The sequence below is a fragment of the Doryrhamphus excisus genome, chromosome 1 (assembly GCF_030265055.1).
Source record: "Doryrhamphus excisus isolate RoL2022-K1 chromosome 1, RoL_Dexc_1.0, whole genome shotgun sequence".
Taxonomy (NCBI): domain Eukaryota; kingdom Metazoa; phylum Chordata; class Actinopteri; order Syngnathiformes; family Syngnathidae; genus Doryrhamphus; species Doryrhamphus excisus.
In genome coordinates this window covers 5,989,360-6,012,861 of record NC_080466.1, presented here as the reverse complement: position 1 = coordinate 6,012,861, position 23,502 = coordinate 5,989,360, and the positions used below count along the sequence as shown (strand labels likewise).

Genomic DNA, 23,502 nt, shown 5'->3' with positions numbered 1-23,502 from the left:
TGATTTCACTCATGGATGATCCATATTGGCACCATAAAAACTGATCGGAGCATTTGATATGGATGCTGTATGGTATTATGTACCCAGAAAAAATTATTACGTTTGATTAATGTTCATGTTAAAGGTTAAATAACTGTTAATAGTTATCCTCCCTATCTGTGTGGAAGTGGTAAGTTTTTGGCTATTTAAGTTTAAAGGAAATAACTTGAAGGCTACCGTTTAGGTCGCTAGCTCTCTAGTTTGCGAGTTAGCATGTGTCTCAAGACCCTGCAGTTGCGCAATATGTTGTAAATAAAAAAAGTATAAATGTGACTATAGTTGTGTTTTGTCATGTCTACAGGGCTCTAATAATGCTTTGTTAATTTTAATCAGAAAAAATAATTTGTCTACCCACCAACTATATGTGGTTTCTTAAGTTTTTATTATTTGCCGTTTTATTATTATTATATTTATTTATTTATTACTGATTGATTGATTTTCTTTATTCTTGATTTGTTTATTTATTTTTCATCTTATTTTGTGTAGAAAAATAAAAATTAAGATATTTGAGAACAGTGGAATGTTTTATCAGAGCTTTTCTTGTAGAAAATCGGAACCAAAGCAAAGTTAATTCATTTTTCTGTTTTTAATAAATGCGTTTTTTTGTTGTTTTTTGTTTTGGAAAACCTGATGCGGCCCAGTCTCACCCAGACCCGAGCTCCAGTGGCCCCCAGGTAAATTGAGTTTGAGACCCCTGATTTAGGGTGATGAAGACTAAAAACACACATTTTTTATCAGCTTGCAGGTGTACCTATTGTTTTTGCCAGGGTGTTTGTGGTTTTATGTGTGAGGGATGGGGAGCCCCTGGTGTTTGCCAACCCTCCTACCCCCTTCTTCCAACATCTGGAACATCAACATCTACAGTAGGAGCGTGTCTGTTTGATGGCTTTTTAATGCCACCGAAAGAAGCACATCCACGCTCACTAATACAGTATGTATACCTCCATTGACATGCTCGGGAGGGGAAAGTGACTGGGATCAATAGAGTATCTATAAACTTCCTCTCAGGTGGATCTCTAGCCGGGTTTGTGAATGAAAATATTTAGGTGTTATGTTCGATTCCATGCGCTTCTGTCATTGATCGTCATGTGCACATGTTTTCCCATCTCCAAGCTGGAGTCCTCAGGCCATCTCTCATGTGTTTGTGTTGTGTCATATATGTGGAAATACATGTGTGTAAACATACAAACACACACAGTGGCACACACGCTCACCTTCATCCCTCTTCCTCTTGCCAACATCAGCAGCCGAGCTGATACCCAGAATGCCACTGATGGAGTACGACGAGCCGGCAGAGTCGCTGGTTACAGCAGAGACCTGTGTGGCGGCCACTGATGTTGCTGCGGAAAAAGAAAGTTTTATTTCAATTATTATTTTAAAAGAGACCCTTTAGAGCGGTCGCTTTTGTAGACCGAAGTTTTCAGGATGCCATGAAGGAAAAACGGACCTTCATCATGGACATAATACAACCACTGACCCACCCCGAGCTGGATATCCCCGCCCCATGTATACACCCACCACTTCTAGTTAGTAAAATAGAGAGGCTTTGCTACACATCTTAAAATAAAAACTGAACATTTGTTTTTCTTCAGTGAAAAGGCTAATAATATGAATAAAATATGTATATAATATATTATGACGGTAATGTTAGCTCACATAGCTATGCTATTGCTGCTAATATTTGTATCCACCTGTTCCACCCCTTAGTGTTACATTGCTGTATGGCAGGGGTCTCAAACATGCGGCCCGTGGGCCAAATGTGGCCCGCAGGACACTAGTTTGAGGCCCCCGCCTTGATATGAAAGTTTAATGTTAGTGTGGCCCGCGCAAGTTTGATATGGATGCTGTATGGTATCATGTACCCAGAAAAAATTATTACGTTTGATTAATGTTCATGTTAAAGGTTAAATAACTGTTAATAGTTATCCTCCCTATCCGTGTGGAAGTGGTAAGTTTTTGGCTATTGAAGTCACCAATTAACCTAGCATGTTTTTGGAATGTGGGAGGAAACTGGAGTACCCGGAGAAAACCCACGCATGCACATGGGGAGAACATGCAAACTCCACACAGAGATGGCCGAGGGGTGGAATTGAGCCCTGGTCTCCTAGCTGTGAGGTCTGCACGCTAACCACTTGACCGCCGTGCCGCCTTTACTGTTATTAAATAGCTTTTAATTACTTTATATTGTTATTTGTTCTTTGAGTGTACGATGTCCAATTTCTTGAACTGATATGATGATATGAGAACATATCGCCCGCAAAAAAAATCGTTAGACCCCAAGCTGATTCTTTCCGTTCACAGCCATAGCTGTAGCGAACAAAACTAGTGTGAGGCTGCAACAAAGCCGGGACAGATTCAAAATAACATATTAGGGATAACACACTTTCAATACGCTGTTATGGAACTTTTTACTTGGGACACCTCTACTTCTCTTTTCTAAACTCACTTTCCCAAGTTAACATGCTCAAGTAGACTAAAGGTAGGAAATAAAAGGGTGCGATAGTCCGTCTCTCCAGCTAATCTCATCCCCTGCAGGGAGACAAATTCCTTAGCGGGTGACACAGCAACATGCTTGTCACTTCTTCAGTCACACAACATGTAGTCACTCATGCCTGCTCTCCTTATCTGTGCCCTATAAGCAGGCGAGGGGCTGAGTGACAGTATGGTATCCCAGGAGGGACAGAAAGGTGTGGAGACAGACATCCTAATCCTCTCTCCCAGCAGACCTCCCTTCTCTCCCCAGAAACACCGAAAGACGAGAAGTTAATAAAAAAAAAAAAAATAGACAACAAACAGCTCAAGACACCCCTCCGGTCTGTTACTCTGTCACCAACAACAAGGAGATGATAATGAATGCATATCCCTCCTTTTCCCATCCCTTGATTTAGCACTTCAATTATCTGATTTTCCTTTCTTTTCCTCTCCACTCTGTTTTTTTTTTTTTTTTATCAGAACATAATGCTTTTCTTCTGCAAATCCAAATGTTCAATTTTCCGCCTGGGAGTGGGAGCCATTTATCTGGATAATCTGCCAGTGTGTGTGAATGAGTGTGTGTGTAAAAAGAAGAGTCGAGGAGCAGTGCATATGAAATTAATTTAGATTAATAGACAATGTGTGATTATAAAGATATGACAGACACTGAAACACAATCCAAGGCCTGGCGGAGGGGGAAGGGGGGGGGGTCTTTTTTATTTTCAACTGAGATAGCCATCAAATAAAAGGAATTGTTCTGTGCTCATATATATTGCTTCATTCTATAGCATAATTAGACTCTATGAATACTGAATCTATGAATCTGAATAAAGGCTTTATGTCTGTTTTTGTTTTCAATTTAAATCGATTATTTCTCATCGTAAATTAGGTCTGATGTGTGCAATTACTTGCCATTGAGGTACTACTGTATATCCATACTGATATTATTCCGATCGATACTGTACATCACAGTCATCCAAGTAAGAGTTCAGAACATCGGTTAATTAATTGCTAATTTCCCCTATAGTTGATTCTTATGAATCTGGTATTTTTTTTTTATTTATTTTATGTGTGTTTATGTGAGTGTTTACCTATGCGAACCCAGTGTGTTTCAATATTGAAATTTTCCTCAGGGTTACAAATAAATGTTGTTTATCGACCTTTAAATGTTTCATTCAAAATCCACTGACGATTGACATTTCATTTGTTATAACAGATTTTGGATGAATAATGTACCGAAAACCTCTCTGATGGCCTTAAGGTGCAATCATCATCCACTTATAATCACTTCTGGTATGAATGTTTTGTTATTTCTGTCATGTTTAACAATTATGGGTCAATACGTTATGTTGTGAGTCCCCACTGTTTTATTAATTATGTTCAAATACCCTTTATCACAAATGTGCATAAGCGATGGCTTCTTTTCTTCTTTTCCCGTCTACTTTTTTACTCTTTCACCACTGCGTAATTAGACCTTCTAAGATTAAAACGTGACAATATTTCTCATTCAGAAAAGAAACATGGAAGCGAGGCCTGGGAGTATAATTCATTAATGAATTAATTTCACAATAAAGAAAATAGAGAGTTCACTCTGTGAATTGGTTTCAGCACCTTATTGAATTTGTTACATAGAACAACGGCATGAATGGAGTGGGGCCTTTTTGTCAGTCATACAGTTTCTTTGTCTCGGTGGGTGGAGACGGGGCTGCTAGCATACACACAGAGTGCAGAGGAGTATAAATGATATGAGTAAGACTGCAATTTATTGTCATGTTTTTAATATTTGTAGACCCAATCTCGTGTATCATCTCGTTTTGTGTACTTGTGACCTCCAGAGTAATTAATGTCAACAATTACATACATTGCAGAAGTCCAAATGCAGCACAGTGACCTAGCAGTTAGCATGTAAGGTCAATATAGCGGTTCTCCATTATTTTCTGTCCTGTTCCAAGTGGGGGACAAATGTTTTTGTGCACCCCAGATTTGAAATACCATTGAGAAACCGATATATCTTTATTTTTCTGTACTTCTAAAAACTTCTAAAAACTGAAACCAGCTAAATGCAACAAATTGAGAGCAGTGAAATTGCATGCCGAGTACGACAAATTCATACATATTGGCAGATATGCACTAATATGGAAAGTCCTCATTTATACATGTGAATGTGAGTTTGAATGCTTGTTTGTCCTGTGATGGACTGGTATCCAGTCCACGGTGTACCCCGCCTCTTGGCACGAGATCAGCTGGATAGAAAACGGTTGAAAAGATGGAAGTCCAAATGTAACCTCCTCCTCCTCCAAGTAACAATATCAGTGCTGTAATAAAATGTGCTTCGACAGGCAGGAGCAGGATGGAGAGTCAGCCACCTACCTAAATTGTGAGCCGTCACTGAGCCCGTTTGGCCCGGCGGTTGCTGAACCTTGGTGCGAATGATCCTGCAGGAGGATGAGAGCAGACATTAGTGTCTGAGAATTGGTCATTTGTGTGTGTGTGAAAAAGACAAGGAGGCATATAGGACATGAGAACATAACCATCGTGGGAGCAACATGGTGTGTGTGTGTGTGTGTGTGTGTGTGTGGAGAAGCTTGACATGGCTCAGGGGCCTCACACTTCCTGCTTGGCTGCTCAAGCAAGCCCCTTTCTTCCTCTTTGCTCCCATTTCTTTTCCTTTCCTCCCTAACTCCTCTACTATCCTGTCCCCATCTTCCCTTCCCTCTGTTTCGCTCTTTCTCTCCTTTTGTGTCCAGTATTCCCGTTATTCCTGTGCACCTTCCCTCCCTTTTGTCTGCCTCTTTTGCTCACCGCTTCTCACTCCTGTTTCACTGTCCCTCCCTCTTCTCTGGCTCCGCGCTCAGGGGAAAGCCTTGTCATTGTACCATCGTGTTGAACCACTGAGCTGCAGCCACTTCATCCATATGGAGACTTGGGGCCTCTTTACCAGGCTTAGTCTATTTCCAGACACGCATCTTTTACAGTATATTACCATGCACTACTTCAGCTTGTTGCACAAACATTACACACACTAGTGATATAAGAATATTAGTACCTGTTGATGGAGCTGACGCTGGGCACGCTGTCGTTGTCGCATACTCTCTCGGCCAGGAGCCTGTCCCGGATCTCCCAGGCAAACATGGTGGGATTTTGGCGTTTGTAATCGGCAATCTTGTCGACCACTTTGGGTGTAGCAACCTTTGGTTTGGATCCCCCGATGACGCCGGGGCGGATACTGCCCGTTTCATAATACCTGGAAACACACAGGAGATGCTCATGTTGATGTATTGCAAGGGGTGTACAACTGGCAACCCACAGGGCAAAACCCACCCGTGAGTGACAGAACAGCACTCCTGTCAAGGAGAGGATATTTGACTGACATTTATTTGCAGGTAGAATACTCATGGTATATAGAGATGATCTTTGATTAGCATTTATCATGCAGTCCATCCTTAAAAACAGCACTGTACACCTGTCATATAGAGGATCTTTGACTTGGTGCTTTTGCAGCAGATCCTCAAAAACAGCAGAGCGTTCCTGTTTTTCAGTAAATCCACAGCAGAACACTACCGTCAATTTACTGATGTTTTTGTGTTGAATTACTGCTTTAAAATCGCTTTAAAGCGGTTTCTGGGAAACTCTGGTGAATACTTTTAACCTACTGCTCATGATAGATAGATAGATAGATAGATAGATAGATAGATAGATAGATAGATAGATAGATAGATAGATAGATAGATAGATAGATAGATAGATAGATAGATAGATAGATAGATAGATAGATAGATAGATAGATACTAGACTGATAGATACTAGACTGATAGATCTCAATGACTTCCTTTCCCTTGTTAAGTGTCATTTAAAAACAGAATTTTGTGTTTAGTTGAGTTGTCATTGACTAATATTTGATGATTTGAAATATTTTAAGTGTGAAATCAGGAAGGACGTACACTTTTTCACACCACTGTACAAATAAATTCATTTTAAACCTATAAAAACAACAATTCATGAGTGAAATGATTCAAATATTGATGAATGAACATTTATTTCTATGTCCATCCCTAAGTCTCAATATGATGCAGTATAAATCTACACCACAGCAAACTACAACCGCAATAATAAACATTGGTACCTCTCTGAGAGTGTCAATCAAAACAGTCAAGCTGTTCCGAGACACAGGTCGACCTCTGAATCTGTTCATATTTACAAACACATCCCAGCTGTCTTCGGGCGAGAGGTGGGGTACACCCTGGACTGGTCGCCAGCCAATCACAGGGCACATATAGACAAACAACCATTCACACTCACATTCATACCTATGGACAATTTGGAGTCGCCAATTAACCTAGCATGTATTTGGAATGTGGGAGGAAACCGCAGTACCCGGAGAAAACCCACGCATGCACGGGGAGAACATGCAAACTCCACACAGAGATGGCCGAGGGTGGAATTGAACCCTGGTCTCCTAGCTGTGAGGTCTGCGCGCTAACCACTCGACTGCCGTGCTGCCCCACTGTTGATATTAAAGCTTAAAAACAATGGAATTGTACTAAACATTTGACCGAAATTGCGAATTTGGAGGTGGTCACCCTTCAAATCGTAGCTCATATTCACTTGTGCATTCTGTTCTTTTATGATCATTTTCAAGTAAGTTGATCTGATGACCGTGGGAATTGCTACAGTGGAATGCCAATACAGATATTATCCTAGCCACTGAGCAGTCAAGTCATCATATTTATCCTGTTTTTTTTTTTCAAAGAATTTACCTGTAACTCATTTTAAATGATTAATTATACGACCCCGTGATGATTGCATGGTAGTGTATTGACTGTATATCACACAGTCAACTGCAAGATGAGGGGTGACATTGACAGACACATACAGAGATCCAGTAGTTTTCTTTTCCAGCATGGCTATTTCATGAATGTATTTGCATGCAGAAGGGGCAGGTGGGCTGGGTGGGGGGGAGGACAGCAAATGTGCTACGCAGCTTGCAGAAAAGGGGGGATGCAGTGTGTGTGGATGCAAGCTGTCAGTCAGTCTTAAACCTGCTGCTCGCTCTGTCTCTCTCTCTCTCTTTCACACACACACACACACACACACACACAGCACAGTGGAGTAATCCCTTCCTTGATGTTTGTTTCTTTAAATGTGTTCTTCCCTGTGTGCGTGTGTGTGTGTGTGTGTGTGCCGCCCATTTTCACTCTTCACACTGCTAAAAGAAAAAAAATAAAATCTATTTTCAAGTGGAATACAATTTAAATTATTCACAGGTGAATCATCTGTGGTTATTTATATCTTTGCAGCAATGAGCCCGTGCACACACACACACACACACATACACACATAAGCAAGCCGGCAGAGTTAGTGTTTTTGTTCTGCTGGCAGCGGACAGACAGAGAGGAGAGGATAAAAACGAGACTCCCTCTTTCCTTGCATCCCTCGATCCCCCTCTCTCCCCCTCTCACGGTAACGCTTCAGTGAGTTGAACGTCCAGGACAGGGGGAGAGAGGGAGAAGAAGAGAGAGAGAGAGAAAGAGAAAGAGAAGAAGCAAGAGAGAACAATGAGCAACACATTTTTTTGATATAGCTGAGGGTCGCTGTGGCTAATCCTTCCCCGCCTTCCCCACAAATGGTCTCTCTGTTTTCTAATTCTTTTTTTTTTTTTTTTTTTTACTTCTTACTCCTTCTTCAACAAGCACCCCCTCCTCCTTCCTTGTCTGTATTCTCCATTCTATACTATACTGTATATTTTTTTGGCTGTTGAAATATAGAACCACTTTCATTTTGATGCTAATTCAGAAAAAAGTGATGAATCTTTTCCCCTTTTGTGTTCCTTTCTTCTGCGGCGGACAGAACGAGCTGGGATTTACTTTTTGAATTTAGCTTTGTCGAGGTGAAGTGAAAAAGTAGTCAGGAAGGTGAAAAGAAGAATTGTGAGTCGGTATAAAAGGAAAGGAACGCGACTGAGAGAAACCACAGAAAAAAATGATGCCACTGCAAATTGTGCAAGCTCACGGGAATGGGACTCCTGTTGATCTTTGACCAAGATCAAGGGTGTCCAAAGTGCGGCACAGAGACCACTTATGACCCACAGTTTTGTGTCAAAATGATGTGTCAAGTCAATAAAGTTCAATAATTCAAAGTGTCATTGGCCCTAATGAGGATAAGCGGTAGAGAAGATGGATAATCGCTATACGTGTGTCTGCTTTAAATACCTGCCCAGTATCTTGCTGACACATCCATGACTGACGCGTAGCTGGCGGGAGATGTCGCAGGGACGCACCCCTTGGTGGGCTAGTTCCACTATTCGCTGTCGCACGACATCTGGGAGAGGCCGGCCATTTACAAACACACCACCAAGCTGGTTCACGCCACCATGTCCTGTACAAAAAGAAACTGTTATGTCAAAGCCACCACGCAGTACAAAGTGACATCATTGGTTGGGGCCTACTCTCTTTTAATGAACGTACAAGTTGGACAAAATTAAATGAATAACTAACATAACACTATCTGGACAATCCCTGACCTTTTAGCCAGGCAGGCCAGACAAGCTAAACCAAGATTTCAAGGAAATGAAGGGATTTCAATTAAGTCTGAGCGATGCCATTAATGGTCCCCTGAGGGAGGAGGCTAGAAAAAAATGCAATAGAATGAAAGTAGACACACTGAATCAGCACACAATACTGCAATACTGTACTGTTTTTTTTAGCTTTATAAATATTTCAACCCTGCTCATAGACTTGTTTATCGGATTTTATATCCTTATATCCCCTTCCACCAAAATAAACTAGTACTGGTGGTGCACTCGTAGCACAGACCTCCATCAATGCTGCTTAGCTTAGCATTATGCTTGATAATAGTCTACACAATAGAAACATAGCAAGAAAACACAGCAATCTTTCAGTTGGGTTTTTTTAAATATCCATATTTCCCCTTTAATGCTTGCCAAAATATAAATACAACACTTTAGTTTGTGCATTGTATCGATTACATTTTGAGATACAATGACAAAATCCCGGCACGGTGGTCTAGTGATTAGCGCGCAGACCTCACAGCTAGGAGACCAGCGTTCAATTCCACCCTCGGCTATCTCTGTGTGGAGTTTGCATGTTCTCCCCGTGCATGCGTGGGTTTTCTCCGGGTATTCCGGTTTCCTCCCACATTCCAAAAACATGCTAGGTTAATTGGCGACTCCAAATTGTCCATAGGTATGAATGTGAGTGTGAATGGTTGTTTGTCTATATGTGCCCTGTGATTGCCTGGCGACCAGTCCAGGGTGTACCCCACCGTGAGGAAAAAGCGGTAGAAAATAAATGACAAAATCCTGAGTCCCATCATTTTGCCATTCATCCAAGACCATCACATGCTAATGCATGGCCCCATGTTTCAAGGATCTGCATGGGCCGGCATACTCAGCAGACATGTCACCCATTGAGGCTCTTTGGTATGATCTGCATCTGCATATAGAATATTTAAAAGGAAAGTGTCGTTTCTGAGCCTCCCACAATACAGTTAAGCCCACATTTCGGAGTGGCCTTTTATTGCGGCCAACTTAAGACACACGTGTGGAATAATCATGCTGTCAGCATCATCATATGGCACACCTGTGAGGTGGATGAATTCTGAATGCTCGCTAATACAGATTTGTGAACAATATTTGAGAGAGAGAGAGATGCCTTTTGTGTACATAAACAAAGGCTTCAATCTTAGAGTTCGGTTCATAATAATTGGGAGCAAAAGCAAAAGTGTTGCGTTTATATTTTTGTTGAGCGTAAATAATTAACCAGACAATCAACCTCAAAATCCTCTCTGTCGGTGTCAATTAAAACTCATCATGACTTTATCATCTTTCTTCTCCTTTGAAGCCCATTCAGTTGCACAGTGGATTAACGGTTTGCAGTTGACGTCAAGCGACATACAGACAGGTAGCCGGGCATCGATTATTGTGTGTGATGCATTCAAATCTGACTACATGAAATCAACCATGCATGAAAAAGAAAAACGCACGTGAAACCATTATTGGACATTCTCAATCCCCCTCCCCAACATATGTTTGTGTGTACTGTTTATATGGCACCAAAGGCAATGAAGAGAGTAAACTAGCATTTGTGTAATCCACTGACTTTTGTATTAACATAGTGATCATGTCTTCAGGGGAAAACGCACGCACATAGACACACTAATCCTAGCTGTAAGGATAATAGATTTCAAATACATGACCCCAGCAGGGGTACCCCTTAATATTACAAACCTCTCCCTTGAATCTGACCACGTCTTCTTGTCATCAACGCTCTAAAATAAAGAATAAACACACAAACACACAGCGCCTCCTCCGGGTCTAAGACAAATAAGCATACAAGTCTGAAGAGTCTTGAAAATTAAACAAAGCTATTTCACTTCCTCCCTTTATTTCTGTTTAGATAGAAGGAAACACATTATGCAGATAGCCCACTGCTGCAGTTTAAAAGGCAATTTTTTTTTTCTCCCGAAAGATAGCAACATATGGAGGTGTATCCATCGAGGCCATGCCAGGAGTGCTCATCATGACCAAAGTGTAACCTGCAAATGTAATGTTTGAATACTTTCCATCACAGGACAGGATAAACTGCTTTGGTGTAAAAAAAAAAAAACTGAAAACTGACGCAAAACATCATGCCACAGTGTGACATATTACGTACTAAGTAACTGTTGGAGTATTATTTCATCTCTCAAGGGCCATAGTAATGTTAAATGTATTTATTAGTGTTATATTATTTAATTTGGAAGGTTGTAAATTGGTATTCTATGCTAATGGTAAAAATATTATAAGGAATCATACTGTGCGGAAATTCACTTATCACTGTCGGTAATGGTTTTATTTCATTTGAACATGCATCAGATTCCAATTGAATGCATCACATAATCAGTTCACAGTTCCACATGTCCAAAAGGAGTAGGAAGAAGCAAAGCTTATTAAATCCTACCCCTCCATCTGGTACTTTTACAATCAGTAACTGTTACATTTGTTCACTTCCTGCTTTCCATAATACAGTTTTTTTTTTTTTTTTTTTAAATAATGCACCTCATACCGAAGTACAAGGTGATATGACCATCCAATGACATAATGGGTACCATAGTAACTGTCAATATAGTGATATATATAGCACATCAAGACTGGTTCAAGACTCTTCATCCTTGTATTTAGCAAACATCAACTGCTTGTATTGTTTCTTGAATTGGTTCATCGTTGTGCATTGTTTGACTTTATTTAACTACAATAAATGAGGGATCGCTATGTAATCCATTCAAGAAATAAAAAAATACTAACAAATATGAACATTTTAGCGTGAATGCATAAGACAATGCAATTATAAATGAGAAATCAAATGGATGAATTAACATTGACATCACCTTTTATCCATACTTATTCGTACTTTGCTCCTTGGCGGATTACTTAGTAGTCAAATACACGGACAGTGACTCACCAATGCTTTTGGGGGGCACTTCATGCCACAGAATAATATATTAGGGGGCAAACTTGTATTGAAAAACAAATCATACGAAAACTGTGGCATTCCAAAACAGAGCTTCGACCGTAAGAAAACCCAAATGTACTGTTTTGCAGATTTGTTGACTTTTTCTGCCTTTGGCGCACATTACACGCCAGTCATATTCCCTGTTAGGTTTATTGCCAGCAGCTTAATTTGGTCAGTCCAGAAAGCTATTTCTACATTTTAGTCAACTTCCCCTGAGTAGCACACTCACTTCAGCAAGGAGATACTTATTCCAAAAGAAGCTTTTGCAAGTTATAGTACTTGACTTGTTTGTCTATCAACTTTTCGATACAGATTAAAAAGGTACGTTTGACTTGGTTTTGCATGACTTTTCCATTTGTCGTCATTATAACAGTTGAAATAATGCTTTAAAATGCATGTACATGATACTACAGGTTGACTTGGGGACACGTTGTTTCATTTTCCTATAGGGTCAAAATTGTCATGAAATGTGAACTCAACTGAGACCGTGTTCATCTTTAGAGGCTCCACTGTATTGCAAACTTCTCCTCTCATCATGATCTCTTCCTCCACAGAATCCCACTTTGCTGCATCCTGCGCTGTGCGAACAGAAGCTCTCCCCCTTCACCACTCCTCTCCTTGTCTGTTAGATAAGAAGGAAAGGAAATGGTTCTTTTCACCCTTTCCTATCTGGGTCTGGGCTATGAAATACCTTGCTTTGTACAGAAATGGTGAGGAATGACTTGTGGATAACTATTTATTCACTTATCTGTGTATTTACCGTAAGCATTAGGCTATTCTTGGAGAAGAGCTGTGAGGATTATGTGTTCGAATTGTATTTCCCCGGCATACAAATACTGATAGAGATGATTATAAAAATAATAAAGTATTAGATGACTGATGACTGTCGCAAAACGCAGAATAAGCGATATGCGCTGTTTATGGGTAAAATATATTCCAAATTAGCCCAAGTGTTTGGACGTGTGTATAAAAACGTAGGTGCCGGTGTTCCCTATACCAGCTGTGGGAATGCGGTCCAGTAATTCCAAGCTACTGACCAAACAAATTAACCACTTGCTACCAGGAATTCAATCAAGGCTGGCAGCTGGAGAGGTTTTGTTGCAAATTAGATACAAAGATTTTTGCCAAATTGGGGCTCACTCTTGGCTTTTTTGAAGGTCTTCCTCTAAAAGCTTGAGCCTCCAGAGAGTGTTGGGGGGGAACTTTTGGCAAGAGGAAGCAGTTTCATTTTCTATCCTGGAGAAAGAGAGTCAGAGGGGAGGACGCAGTCAGCCAGTCAGCCAACCATGGGGATCAGGAGTCATTATGCATCCCTGTTGTATTTTTATTTATTTATCCTTTACAGGAGCTAACTTGAGAGCACCTTCTTAAATGTTTGATTGATTCACAGTATCCATGGCAAAAAAAACTACACAGATAAAGCAGAATGTATTCAAATTCTTCCATCCAGAAAATAGGCTCCATTAAGCTCTCTGTATCCCGCTATCTTCCACATTCCTCTATGTCTCGGACTGAAGCCCACAAAATCAAGAATAAGAAAATGCAACAAAGTGGCCTCCTTTTGGAATTATTTTATATATCTATACAAGAAAAATATATATAGACATTACATTTGGCTGCAGAGCTGTTTGCAAAGTTGCCAGTAAGAATACAGATGAAGTGAATTTCATTGGACAAACAATGAAGAGATCTGTCAGATGCCTGCAACCAAAGCTTTATGTGGAATGCTGTTGTTTTTTAATTTAACTGGGGGGGAAAGGCTTGTTTACTTTTCAATAATGCAGTTGTATAAATATTATCATTGGAAAATGAATCATCAAAAAAAATGTATATAAATACAATATAGTGCCGTGTTTTTGTAAGTCACATTTTCTAATTCTTCCGGGCCAACGACTGCAATGCACACTTAACATTCACCCATGCCACCATTAACAATGCAACGTCCAGCTCATTAGCATCACAATTACCTGGACCACTTCTTAAAAAAAAAATATATATATATATATATATATATATATATATATAATGCTCTGTTTTACGTTTCTCATAAACTTAATGATGTCGTTTTACCAGGAGTGTTGAACACAAATCATACACCCACACTCCCAAAAGAGACTTTCCACGCGTCACACTCAATTCATTGCAACCTCTCTCTCTTGCTCTCTCTCTCTCTCCCTCTCTCTCTCTTGACATTTTTAGGTGTAATCGTTTTAAAGCGTCCCACAACTTTCCTGTTGCCTTCAAGCACGGCTCGGATCATTGACTTTGCGCCAACTACTGCGAGAGGAAACACGATTTGTTCTAGCTTTTTGGGGGGGTGTCTACTACCGCTGTGTGTGTGTGTGTGTGTGTGTGTGTGTGTGTGTGTGTGTGTGTGTGTGTGTGTGTGTGTGTCAGTCACATTATAACACAGCTTTCTCTCCGGGATTCACAGCTAGTAAAAACGAATGAATGCATAATCTATTTATATGCTGACATGCCTGTTAGGATGCTTTGTGGGACGTTTTTTAAAGTGCAAAGTCAAACATGATGTGATATTCAAATATCTTGTGGTCGATTTTTCCTCCGGAAAGCCAGTTAAAAGTGATGTAATTATTTTTTGGAGATTATATTTTATTATTAAAGTTCTTTAAAAATGTATTACATTTGTTTTAATGACATTCGGTAGGATTTTGGGAGACGTTTGTGTCAATTCATTAGGTACATTTGCACAAGGCGTATTGTCATTTTTCATGAGCAAAATATGAAAAACAACAATGCATAACCACAATAATAATATTGGTAAAGTGATATTTTTGGCCTCTATTTTAAGACCAGGATAACCCAGGATCTGGGGGACCAGCAGAGTCCAGTCTTGTTCCTTGTTCAAAGACTAAATCAGTCCTGGACTCAAGTGCAGCTTCACACTGTCTAACCGGGTTATGTGCAGAATCACAATGGACTTGTTACCCCCCCCCCCCCCACCCCACCCCACAACACCACCACCACCATCACCATACTCTCTCTCTTTCTCTCTTTTCTGACCCCACAGATCGCCCACCCACCCCCACGAGAAGAGAACACCGTCTTTCATTTGAAAGGAAAAACTGAAACAACCTACTTGATGTAAGTCAGCAATTATGAACTTTAACCAAACTATTGAATATTCGTATTGAATATTCAATCAAGTGCAGCATAAGCGGGATATCAGGTAGGTTTTATTTTGGAACAAATAAAACAAAAAGTGAGGGATTCTCTGCAAAGAAAAAAATCATGCAAATCATTTCAAAGTGTCCCTCAATATCCATTTTTACACAACAAAATCCAACATTTTGCATTTGTGGGTTTTATAATAAAAATAACGATTAAGTTTGGGTTAACAGAATAGAAATGCTAATTCTAAAGCTTTAAAATAAAAATCTCAGCACCACAACAATCTATACTACTTTAAAAATTAATAAAAAAAAATTAATTGTATGTATGTTCTACCTCGCAGTTGTGTGTAGAATTAGTGCAACTGAGTAACCTGCCAAAGTAACATGCAAAATGTGTATTTTTTTAATTATGAATTAAAAAAAACTTACTGTGCATAGCCGCAAACGGGTCGTGCTTACAGTGGATCTCCATGGGGGAGACGTGGGGCTGGAGGGCCCCTGGTACAAAAAAAAAAAAAGAAAAGAAAAAGTGAGGCAGTCTTGGGCCAACCCCTATACTGATAGACCTCCAATGACTGGAAAGTAGTTCCTTTTAATTAAAAATAAAAAAAAGTATGTTGCATATGGCTTGGTCACTTAAGTATGGCCAGGAAAATGGAAGATTTGTTTTTAATTAATCTGAGTGAATGGCGTCCTCAATGGGACGGGACACCACAGCAGGTCAAAAAATAAGAATGTTTCTCTTCCATAAGATGTCCTATACCATACACGGTGGTAAGTCCAAAAAAAAGATGTTTAAATGTATATTTAAAAAGGAAAATAATAGCAGGGTCCCTCCTTCAGTTCCCTCAACATATAAAAAATAATTAAAAAAAACAGTTTTCTTAACCAAAAAATGTCACAAATCCACAATTAGGTGTGTTTTCCATTGCTGGCTTGAATGTTGTCCCATCAATAAAGCGTGCAAGAGCTGCTGAGGGCTCCCATGTCCAAGTGTCATATCCACGGTGCCCGGAAGACAAGAGGCAAAACACGGACACTTCTCACAACTGCTGTCCTCACTTTCCCCGGTGACCTATCCCGTACGAGTTGTTCAATAGTTTGTTTTTCTCTGGCTTTGCAAAAAAAGAAGCGAGAGCGCCGTCAGTGCGTATAAAAGTAAAGACTATCATAAGAGAGAGCCGCTCCTCTAGCTAGTGCACCCCCGTGTTTCAGGACCTGCTCTCCTGCGGACAGCGCCCGCGCTCCCAACCCCCTGGAAGCCTGACGTCCACCAGCCGGCCAAGCTGCCTGTCACTCAGCCGCCTCTCAGCCAACCAAGAGGCGAGAATTACAAATACGTCACAGTTAGCGTCCAAATCTAGGGGCGGAGTCCTGTCTGGCTGGGATTGGCTGATGCGAATCTAACCCGCCAATGATGCCACTTTTGTTTTTATGGCCAACCAATTGGAGCCGTCGGTCACGCCCCTCCTGATCTAGCGATTCGCATACTATCGCGTTTAATTTCAATCAAGTAGAAACCTCATGCTTTTATGGGTATTTGCGCTCAATTTATCCATGTCAATATTAAATGGCTAATTAATTAAGTAATACTAAAAGTGAGGCTTAGTTGCAACGAGGTGGTTTTCGGACTTTTAGGACGTTAAAAGCCTTTCTAAAATGAATACATTAACACAAAAGTTGACATGAATTAGCCTGTTATTGATTTTGAGAGTTGTCTTCTTTGTCATCTGCTTCTCATAATCTTTAGCTTGAGGAGAATCGAATGAAAACGCATAAAACATGCAGTCCCATTCATTACCTAATTGATTGCGGATTCAAACGGGCGTCGTTTTTAATGAAGTCCAATTTGCCGGCTTCGTTTCTAACAGAAGGTGGGTGGAGGGGTGTCCCACCTGATTTTAGAAGGCATATCTGAGTCTGGATCCTGTAATATTAACCACACAAATAGCCTTAAGCACCGAGACAAATTAGAAAAGACTTATTTCCCTGCTTTCTGCTGCTAGACATCTAATCATTTTGTACTTTTATTGTTATTCTATGGCCTCAGATAGCGCCAATAATCACGTGGCTTCCCTGAACGAAAACCAGGACTGAAAAGGGAACCCTGTATAATAAGGCAACACAACATATCCCGAAAAGGTCATCAAATTACATATGTATGAATAGTATGGGTTATCTCCTAGTCCTATACACACCTTGTTTGTTTTGGGTTTTTTTTTGGGGGGGGGGTAACAACAGGAGTTCTTACAGTTAAAATCATTAAAACCTGTGTTGTGACTTTAATTTGTTCTTTTTTAATGTTTTCTTCTGATAAAACGACTTAAAATCTAATTTACTGCCAGTTTTTTTATGCTCGTTTCCCAGATGAGCCACCAGGGGGAGTTCAACAATGGGTGGGGGCTGACAAATGTATAATCAGACAATAAGTATGGGGGTAAAAAAAAACCATAACTTTGTAGTGTGATCACTATAGTTTGTATTGTACTCATTTAGAACTTGTCAATACATATTAGCATGTCATTGCGCATTATTATGCATGATTATGCTAAACAAAAACAATAACACTGAAATACATGAATTGGTTTAATGTTTACAGAATCCTTATGCACATTATTTTTTCCATAGTGTAATGATCATGAAATATAAATAAATAACTATAATAAATAATAAGTGCCTCATGTGCTGGAAGGGTAGCCTTTATTCTAAAATGAAGTGGATATAAATGGAAAATATTGACATTTTGGCAGGCATGTATTATTATTTTTAATTGACTACAGACTATTTAGCAGCATACTGAGCATTTAATAATACATTATTTTTATTGAATATTAAACTAAGGTGATTAATTTTATGTTTAATTTTAAACTGCTTGTTTTCATTCTTAAATAATATATTATAATAAAAAATAATTCCAAAAAGAGGGCGTCAAATGACAGGCTTTATTTATTTATAGTCTTATTTTTAAATTTAGTAGCTTTTTTCCATCCGAGCTTGCCTCCTTCTGTTTGGAGGCTGTGCTTGAATTTGAGAGTGAGCCACAGACCGTTTTTTCCTCGTCACACACGCAGGCAAAACGTCTCCTCCATTTGCAAATTAAATACATAAAGCAATTAAAAACAGCGAAACACAATCAATCATGTATACAAATTGTTGTTGCTTTAGGCTCTGGAAATTTGAAGAAAACTTTCATCAGGGTGGGACGACTTTTAATCCGGGGGTCCAGAGACATTACCATATTTCATTACCTCCTTGCAGTGGAAATACAAGCATTGAGGTGGGCGAAGGGAGGGAGATTAGACTTTTTTTTTAAACATTAGTAAGAAATGTGGTGGTGATAATCATTTGGAGGCAAATTGAAGGCTATGTTAAGGGTTTCTCTATCTTTCTCTCTCCCTCTCTTTTCTGCATCCACCCATCCATCCAGCGTGAAAGACTGTTTTGCCTTTTTGCGCGCAGAGCCTCCAAAGGAAAAAGCAATGAAAAATTAATAGCGCATGTTACTCCACCACGCTCGTTTATTACACGCCCGCGTGCCTGTCAACATAATCAGAAAGCCCACTCGTATATATATATATATATATATATATATATATATCAACTTCTGCAAATATATATATTTTAAAAAATCATCAGCAACTGAAATGGACGGACTGCAGTGTCTTGGATGACCACTGAAGATTGCATTCTCTCTCATGTCTCCATTTGTAATGACTTGCTTGGCTGATAATGCACCTAATGAGGAGTCAATGGAGGCCTGACCACAAGCTCTGATGCAGTTTGAGGGGGCACTTGAGGTCATGTCTGAGTTTTTTTTTCCCCCCACTCCTCACCTCTTTGTTCTACATCTAACTGATATAATGTACACTCAGAGCGACATGGAGCCCATTTCTTTAGTAAATGTTACTCTATCTGTCCATCACATGACCTGAAAGTATACGCATATTCGTTCAAATGAGTCAATTAAGGAAGAATTGTGCACTTTTACACCAAGAGAGGACTCTTTGCACACTGATCACGTATTTCATAGAAGGCTGCAAGGCAGAGAGGCCCTGGGCCCTCCTGACTGCACACACACAGTCAACAGGGAGGGCCTCCTATAAACTCTAATTTCCTTCGTGGCTATCCAATCACAACCAAATTCCATTAATAGTTTATCAGTGTGCAAAACGAGGCATCATTTGTCTATATTCATTACAAATGTCCATTAAGCAGCACCCCCTGCTAAATTAAACATTTTTTTTCTCATCTTAACAGACTTTTCCATGCAACCTATTATGGAAATAAATGCTGAGGAAGAAGCAGGAGGCTCACCTTGTCCACTATAAGGGACGTTTTATCAATACATAGCAGCAGGCGTGGATATGAGATGATGTGCTATCCACTGGGTGCCACAGTACAGTCGATTGATTGGGCTGTTTTATCATCAACATAATAATGGTCACACAGGAACAAATTAGGCTATTGTATGATGTTTGAGTGGAAAAATCCACTTGTATTTCATTACAATTGTTGTTTCTAATAATGATATACTATACCAGACAAAGGTTTGGAGACACTTGCTCCTGTTATTGAATCATAAGGTGTACCCAAACTTTTTGACTGGTACTGTTGCTTCCCTTTTAGTGCTGCCATGACAAGTAATGATTGAAGGCTATGGGAGCCAATGAGGACCAATCGTGATGTTCAGAGCTACCATGTAAACCAGATTTAGTGTACAGTTAACTTTGACAATGAATATAGTCAGTAAATAAGTTCCCTCACTTTGGATATATACTTAATCAAACTTCTTTCACTGCCAATCAAGCAACCAAAACATATATTTTTAATCATAACTGTAATGTTTATAATAGTGACATAGGCCTGCCTGTATTGTATATAATAGGCAGTACCATGCAGTACCATAGTATACTATATTATACAGTACCATGCAGTCAAAAGTTTGCAGACACTTACTCATGCTATTGAATGAAAGAGTGTGTCCAAACTTTTCATTGGTTATTATATATTTCTACATTTCTGCACAACTTGTTGGAGTAGGAATCACCAAATGTCAAATATAGTTTCTTATGCTCATAAAGTGTCAATTTGCAGCCATAAAGATATTACTTGGAAACTATGGAAGCCGATGAGTTACTATAGGTGGAATGAACTCCCTTAAACTCCAACTCCAATTTACTTTGCCTTGAGTCCACTATACCAGCAAGATGAGTTTCTAAACTTTAAAAGATTTTTGACTTCATCAAACTTTGCATATAGTTGAGAGAAGTTGTACAAGCAGAGGAAAGTTGGAAAATAAAGTAACAGTTCCTTTAAAATGTATAGAAACACGTATAACTGTCAACACACATGTAGTTTCACATGCATTTCAAATCCGGTGCGAGCCCTACCTGCTCTCTCCAGCCTCAGTGCACGACTCCTGGGCCCCTGCAGCTCCATGATAGCCGCTTAGAAGGGAGGGGGGGAGATGAAGTGAGGGAGGGGAGAAAAAAAAGGAGGAAAAGAACAAGGGAAAAAGTTTTTTCTCCCTCACTTCTCTGTCTGACACTGTTGCAATCTCTCTCTCTCTCTCTCTTCTCTTCTTTGGGCTGCGTACAGTATGCACTACTTTTGGGTGGGGGTGTGAAACAATGCGACCCTTCCGCTCCTTATTGCGCTTCCTGCAAGTGTTCACTCATCTGCAACTAAACGATTTAGGTTGAAAAACGGGAGGCTTCTTGTGGCAGGGGTGGGGGTGACTGTTGGGGAAGGGGGAGGGGGGTGTTAAATGAGGACGTCGAGTCGGAAGAGCCGCTCTAGCAATGTGCGCTCATGTCCTCTATACCTCTCTTCTTGGCGCTAAAACTGGCGCTCACTTGCACGCGCCAATCAAGTTCACTTCTATTTCTATATAACTATAATGTCGTTGTACTATAATGTTCTATGTAACTTCTAGATAAAAGTACAAAATAAGTAGATTAACTTGTTAAATAAAGATCAGAAATGGTTAGATGGTTGCATAGTTTATAGTGGAAAAATCTGGCATTTGTACACTAAAGTTGATAAAAATATTCATACATTACTGACATACTTTCCCGCCTTTTAAACACCCATTTATAGGTGGGATTGTGAATCCTTGTTTACATTATAGACCCCATGGCGCTGCAACTTGTAGTTTTAGAAGTTTGGGCAGTTTTCTTGAATGTTTAATACATAAAAAACTCAATATTTAGTTAATTATAATGACACAGCAAACTAAAAACAGACGTTTTATCCATGACATAAATATGTAAATATATTTAGCAGTATTGTATTGTCATTCTTTGATGAAGGTTTGCACATGTTTGCAATATGTGTTTGTTTAGGTTACAATTAATATGTTAGTACATACAGTATTTGAGTTTGTTATACACTTGTGTGAGAGGTTTACAGTAACAGCTTTAGGATACAAAATCTGAATCAAATAATAGAGTATTGCCATTCTGTAGGGCTGACAGTGGAAAAATTGGCAGCATTTGTGAGACATTTGTGTTACAGATGACCCAGCAATCCTTCATTTCTCTCATGGAATTAATATTAATATATTGTAACATTTCAGCTTTGCTTTTCCAGTGTATCCCTATAATCCCTGCTATAGTGTTTATTTCATTATTTACAATAGAATCACGAATGTCAGGCCAGTGATATACTATATGGTTTCTAAACGGCCCCTGGGCTAGACTTTGAATACCAACATTAGGGGGTGCTTTAGACTCACCTCTGCCATTGTGCACTTGTTCCGTGCCGCTAACTGCCTGGATTTCAGAATAGTGGAATTTAATTAGAATATCAATTTGCCAAGTGAAAATTTCAAAATAATACAATATAAATTGACTTACCCGATACGATTTAAGAAGTGTTAGCTAGCTATTCAAATAAATTAATTCAAGACATGCACATTAACATGTTATGTGTAACATAACAAGAGTGCGTATTTTTGACCAGTTTTGACAAATACCAGAAAATCCATTAATTGTGAGACAACATTACTGCCGAAGTCAACAAAATACAACATATGACATGAATTAATCAGATTTCAACCCGAACCAACACAAACTATAGTAGCACACTTTTATCCAATGATAAACACAGCTTGTTTCCGGGTTGCAGGTCATGTGTCAGGGTTCACGAGCACACCGGAAACAATTGAGCTGCACTGAACAAAGCAGAGACAACAGACGTGGAACAAGACCGGGCCCTGACCCTCTTGCTCGACACGTCAAAACACACACACTTGTTTTCAGCACGAGAAGGGCGGGAAGACGTAATGACGACATTCATTGATGGATACGGAGTCATCTCACTGCACGTGCAGGATAATTCTACTAAAATGCTACTACAGGAGCTAAAACGCATATGAAGATATGAAACTTCACAAACTACTAAAATTTGAGAAACAATTATGTTATGTATAACCCTACACGTTGCATTTGTATGCATGGTGGATTATTTGTGTATTTCATAAATTTTCACCTTCATTTTGGCATGAAAATCAAAAAGACTATTCACTGAAATTATTATTTATAAATGTATGAATGCATGTTTTCTATGCACGCTCCATTGTTAAATGTAATTGTTTGTATGGCAAAAAGCAATGTATTATTGGACTGCATGCATTACAATGTTTAAACTTGTAATTGAAATGATTTAAAAAAACGTTTTAAAAACTGTTTTTGTCTGATACATTGTCAAATTAGAAATAATGCTTCAACGTTTTAATTTGAATGGTGGTTTTTATATTTTCAAATATTTTGCTTGCATGCTTTTCTTTGATAAATTGTCGAATCCATTTGTTTGCATGACACAAAAAAAATCGGTTAGTGTAATTTGTTTGGAACATGGCCGATATACTTCAACTTTTAATAGTTTGTTTTTATTTATTTATTTATTTCCTCATTCATTCGTTTTAGTCGTTCCTTTCCTCTATCTCGGTTGGCTGGAATTCGCCATAGTTGAAATAATTATTCGCCACTTGTTTGTCTTTCACCCCGTGCTAATTAATGTAATTAATACCAAGAGGCGGGGAGGGGAGTGGGTGACACATTTGGATCTGTGACCCCGAGCTCTGACCGAGCGGAACCGGAAAGAATCGCATTAAAGGGAGAAGACAATAAGTAAACACGTCAACACACAAAGGAGGATGCTGTCTCGCTCTGTGGGGACTTTCACCACATTGTTTTAATGGCAGTAGTTAAAAATTGTTATTATAGAGGTCATACACTTAGAGGCCATCATTTTAGGTTCAACCATTCAATCAGTAGCTCTGCTTTTACTGAGATAATTGCTTCAGTTATCAATTTAACAATATATTTATGCTTATCATTACTAGA

General features: G+C 39.3%; 1 protein-coding gene across 3 annotated transcripts in view; it reads right to left on the bottom strand.

The window, feature by feature from the left end:
• The window catches only part of pax5 (paired box 5), a 51,407-nt gene extending 29,184 nt beyond the window's left edge, over nucleotides 1-22,223 (bottom strand). For 2 of the 3 annotated variants that reach the window (XM_058062179.1, XM_058062355.1), the window contains exons 1-7: nucleotides 22,012-22,223; nucleotides 21,891-21,927; nucleotides 20,545-20,601; nucleotides 8,721-8,886; nucleotides 5,558-5,755; nucleotides 4,882-4,946; nucleotides 1,254-1,379 (exon numbers count right to left, since the gene is read on the bottom strand). In XM_058062179.1, the coding sequence (XP_057918162.1) occupies nucleotides 1,254-1,379; nucleotides 4,882-4,946; nucleotides 5,558-5,755; nucleotides 8,721-8,886; nucleotides 20,545-20,593 (604 nt within the window). In that variant the 5' untranslated portion in view covers nucleotides 20,594-20,601; nucleotides 21,891-21,927; nucleotides 22,012-22,223. Of the gene's footprint in view, nucleotides 1-1,253; nucleotides 1,380-4,881; nucleotides 4,947-5,557; nucleotides 5,756-8,720; nucleotides 8,887-15,583; nucleotides 15,928-20,544; nucleotides 20,602-21,890; nucleotides 21,928-22,011 lie in introns of those variants that run through there. The other variant, XM_058062265.1, reaches the window with a different exon arrangement.
• Nucleotides 22,224-23,502: the final 1,279 nt, after the last annotated feature.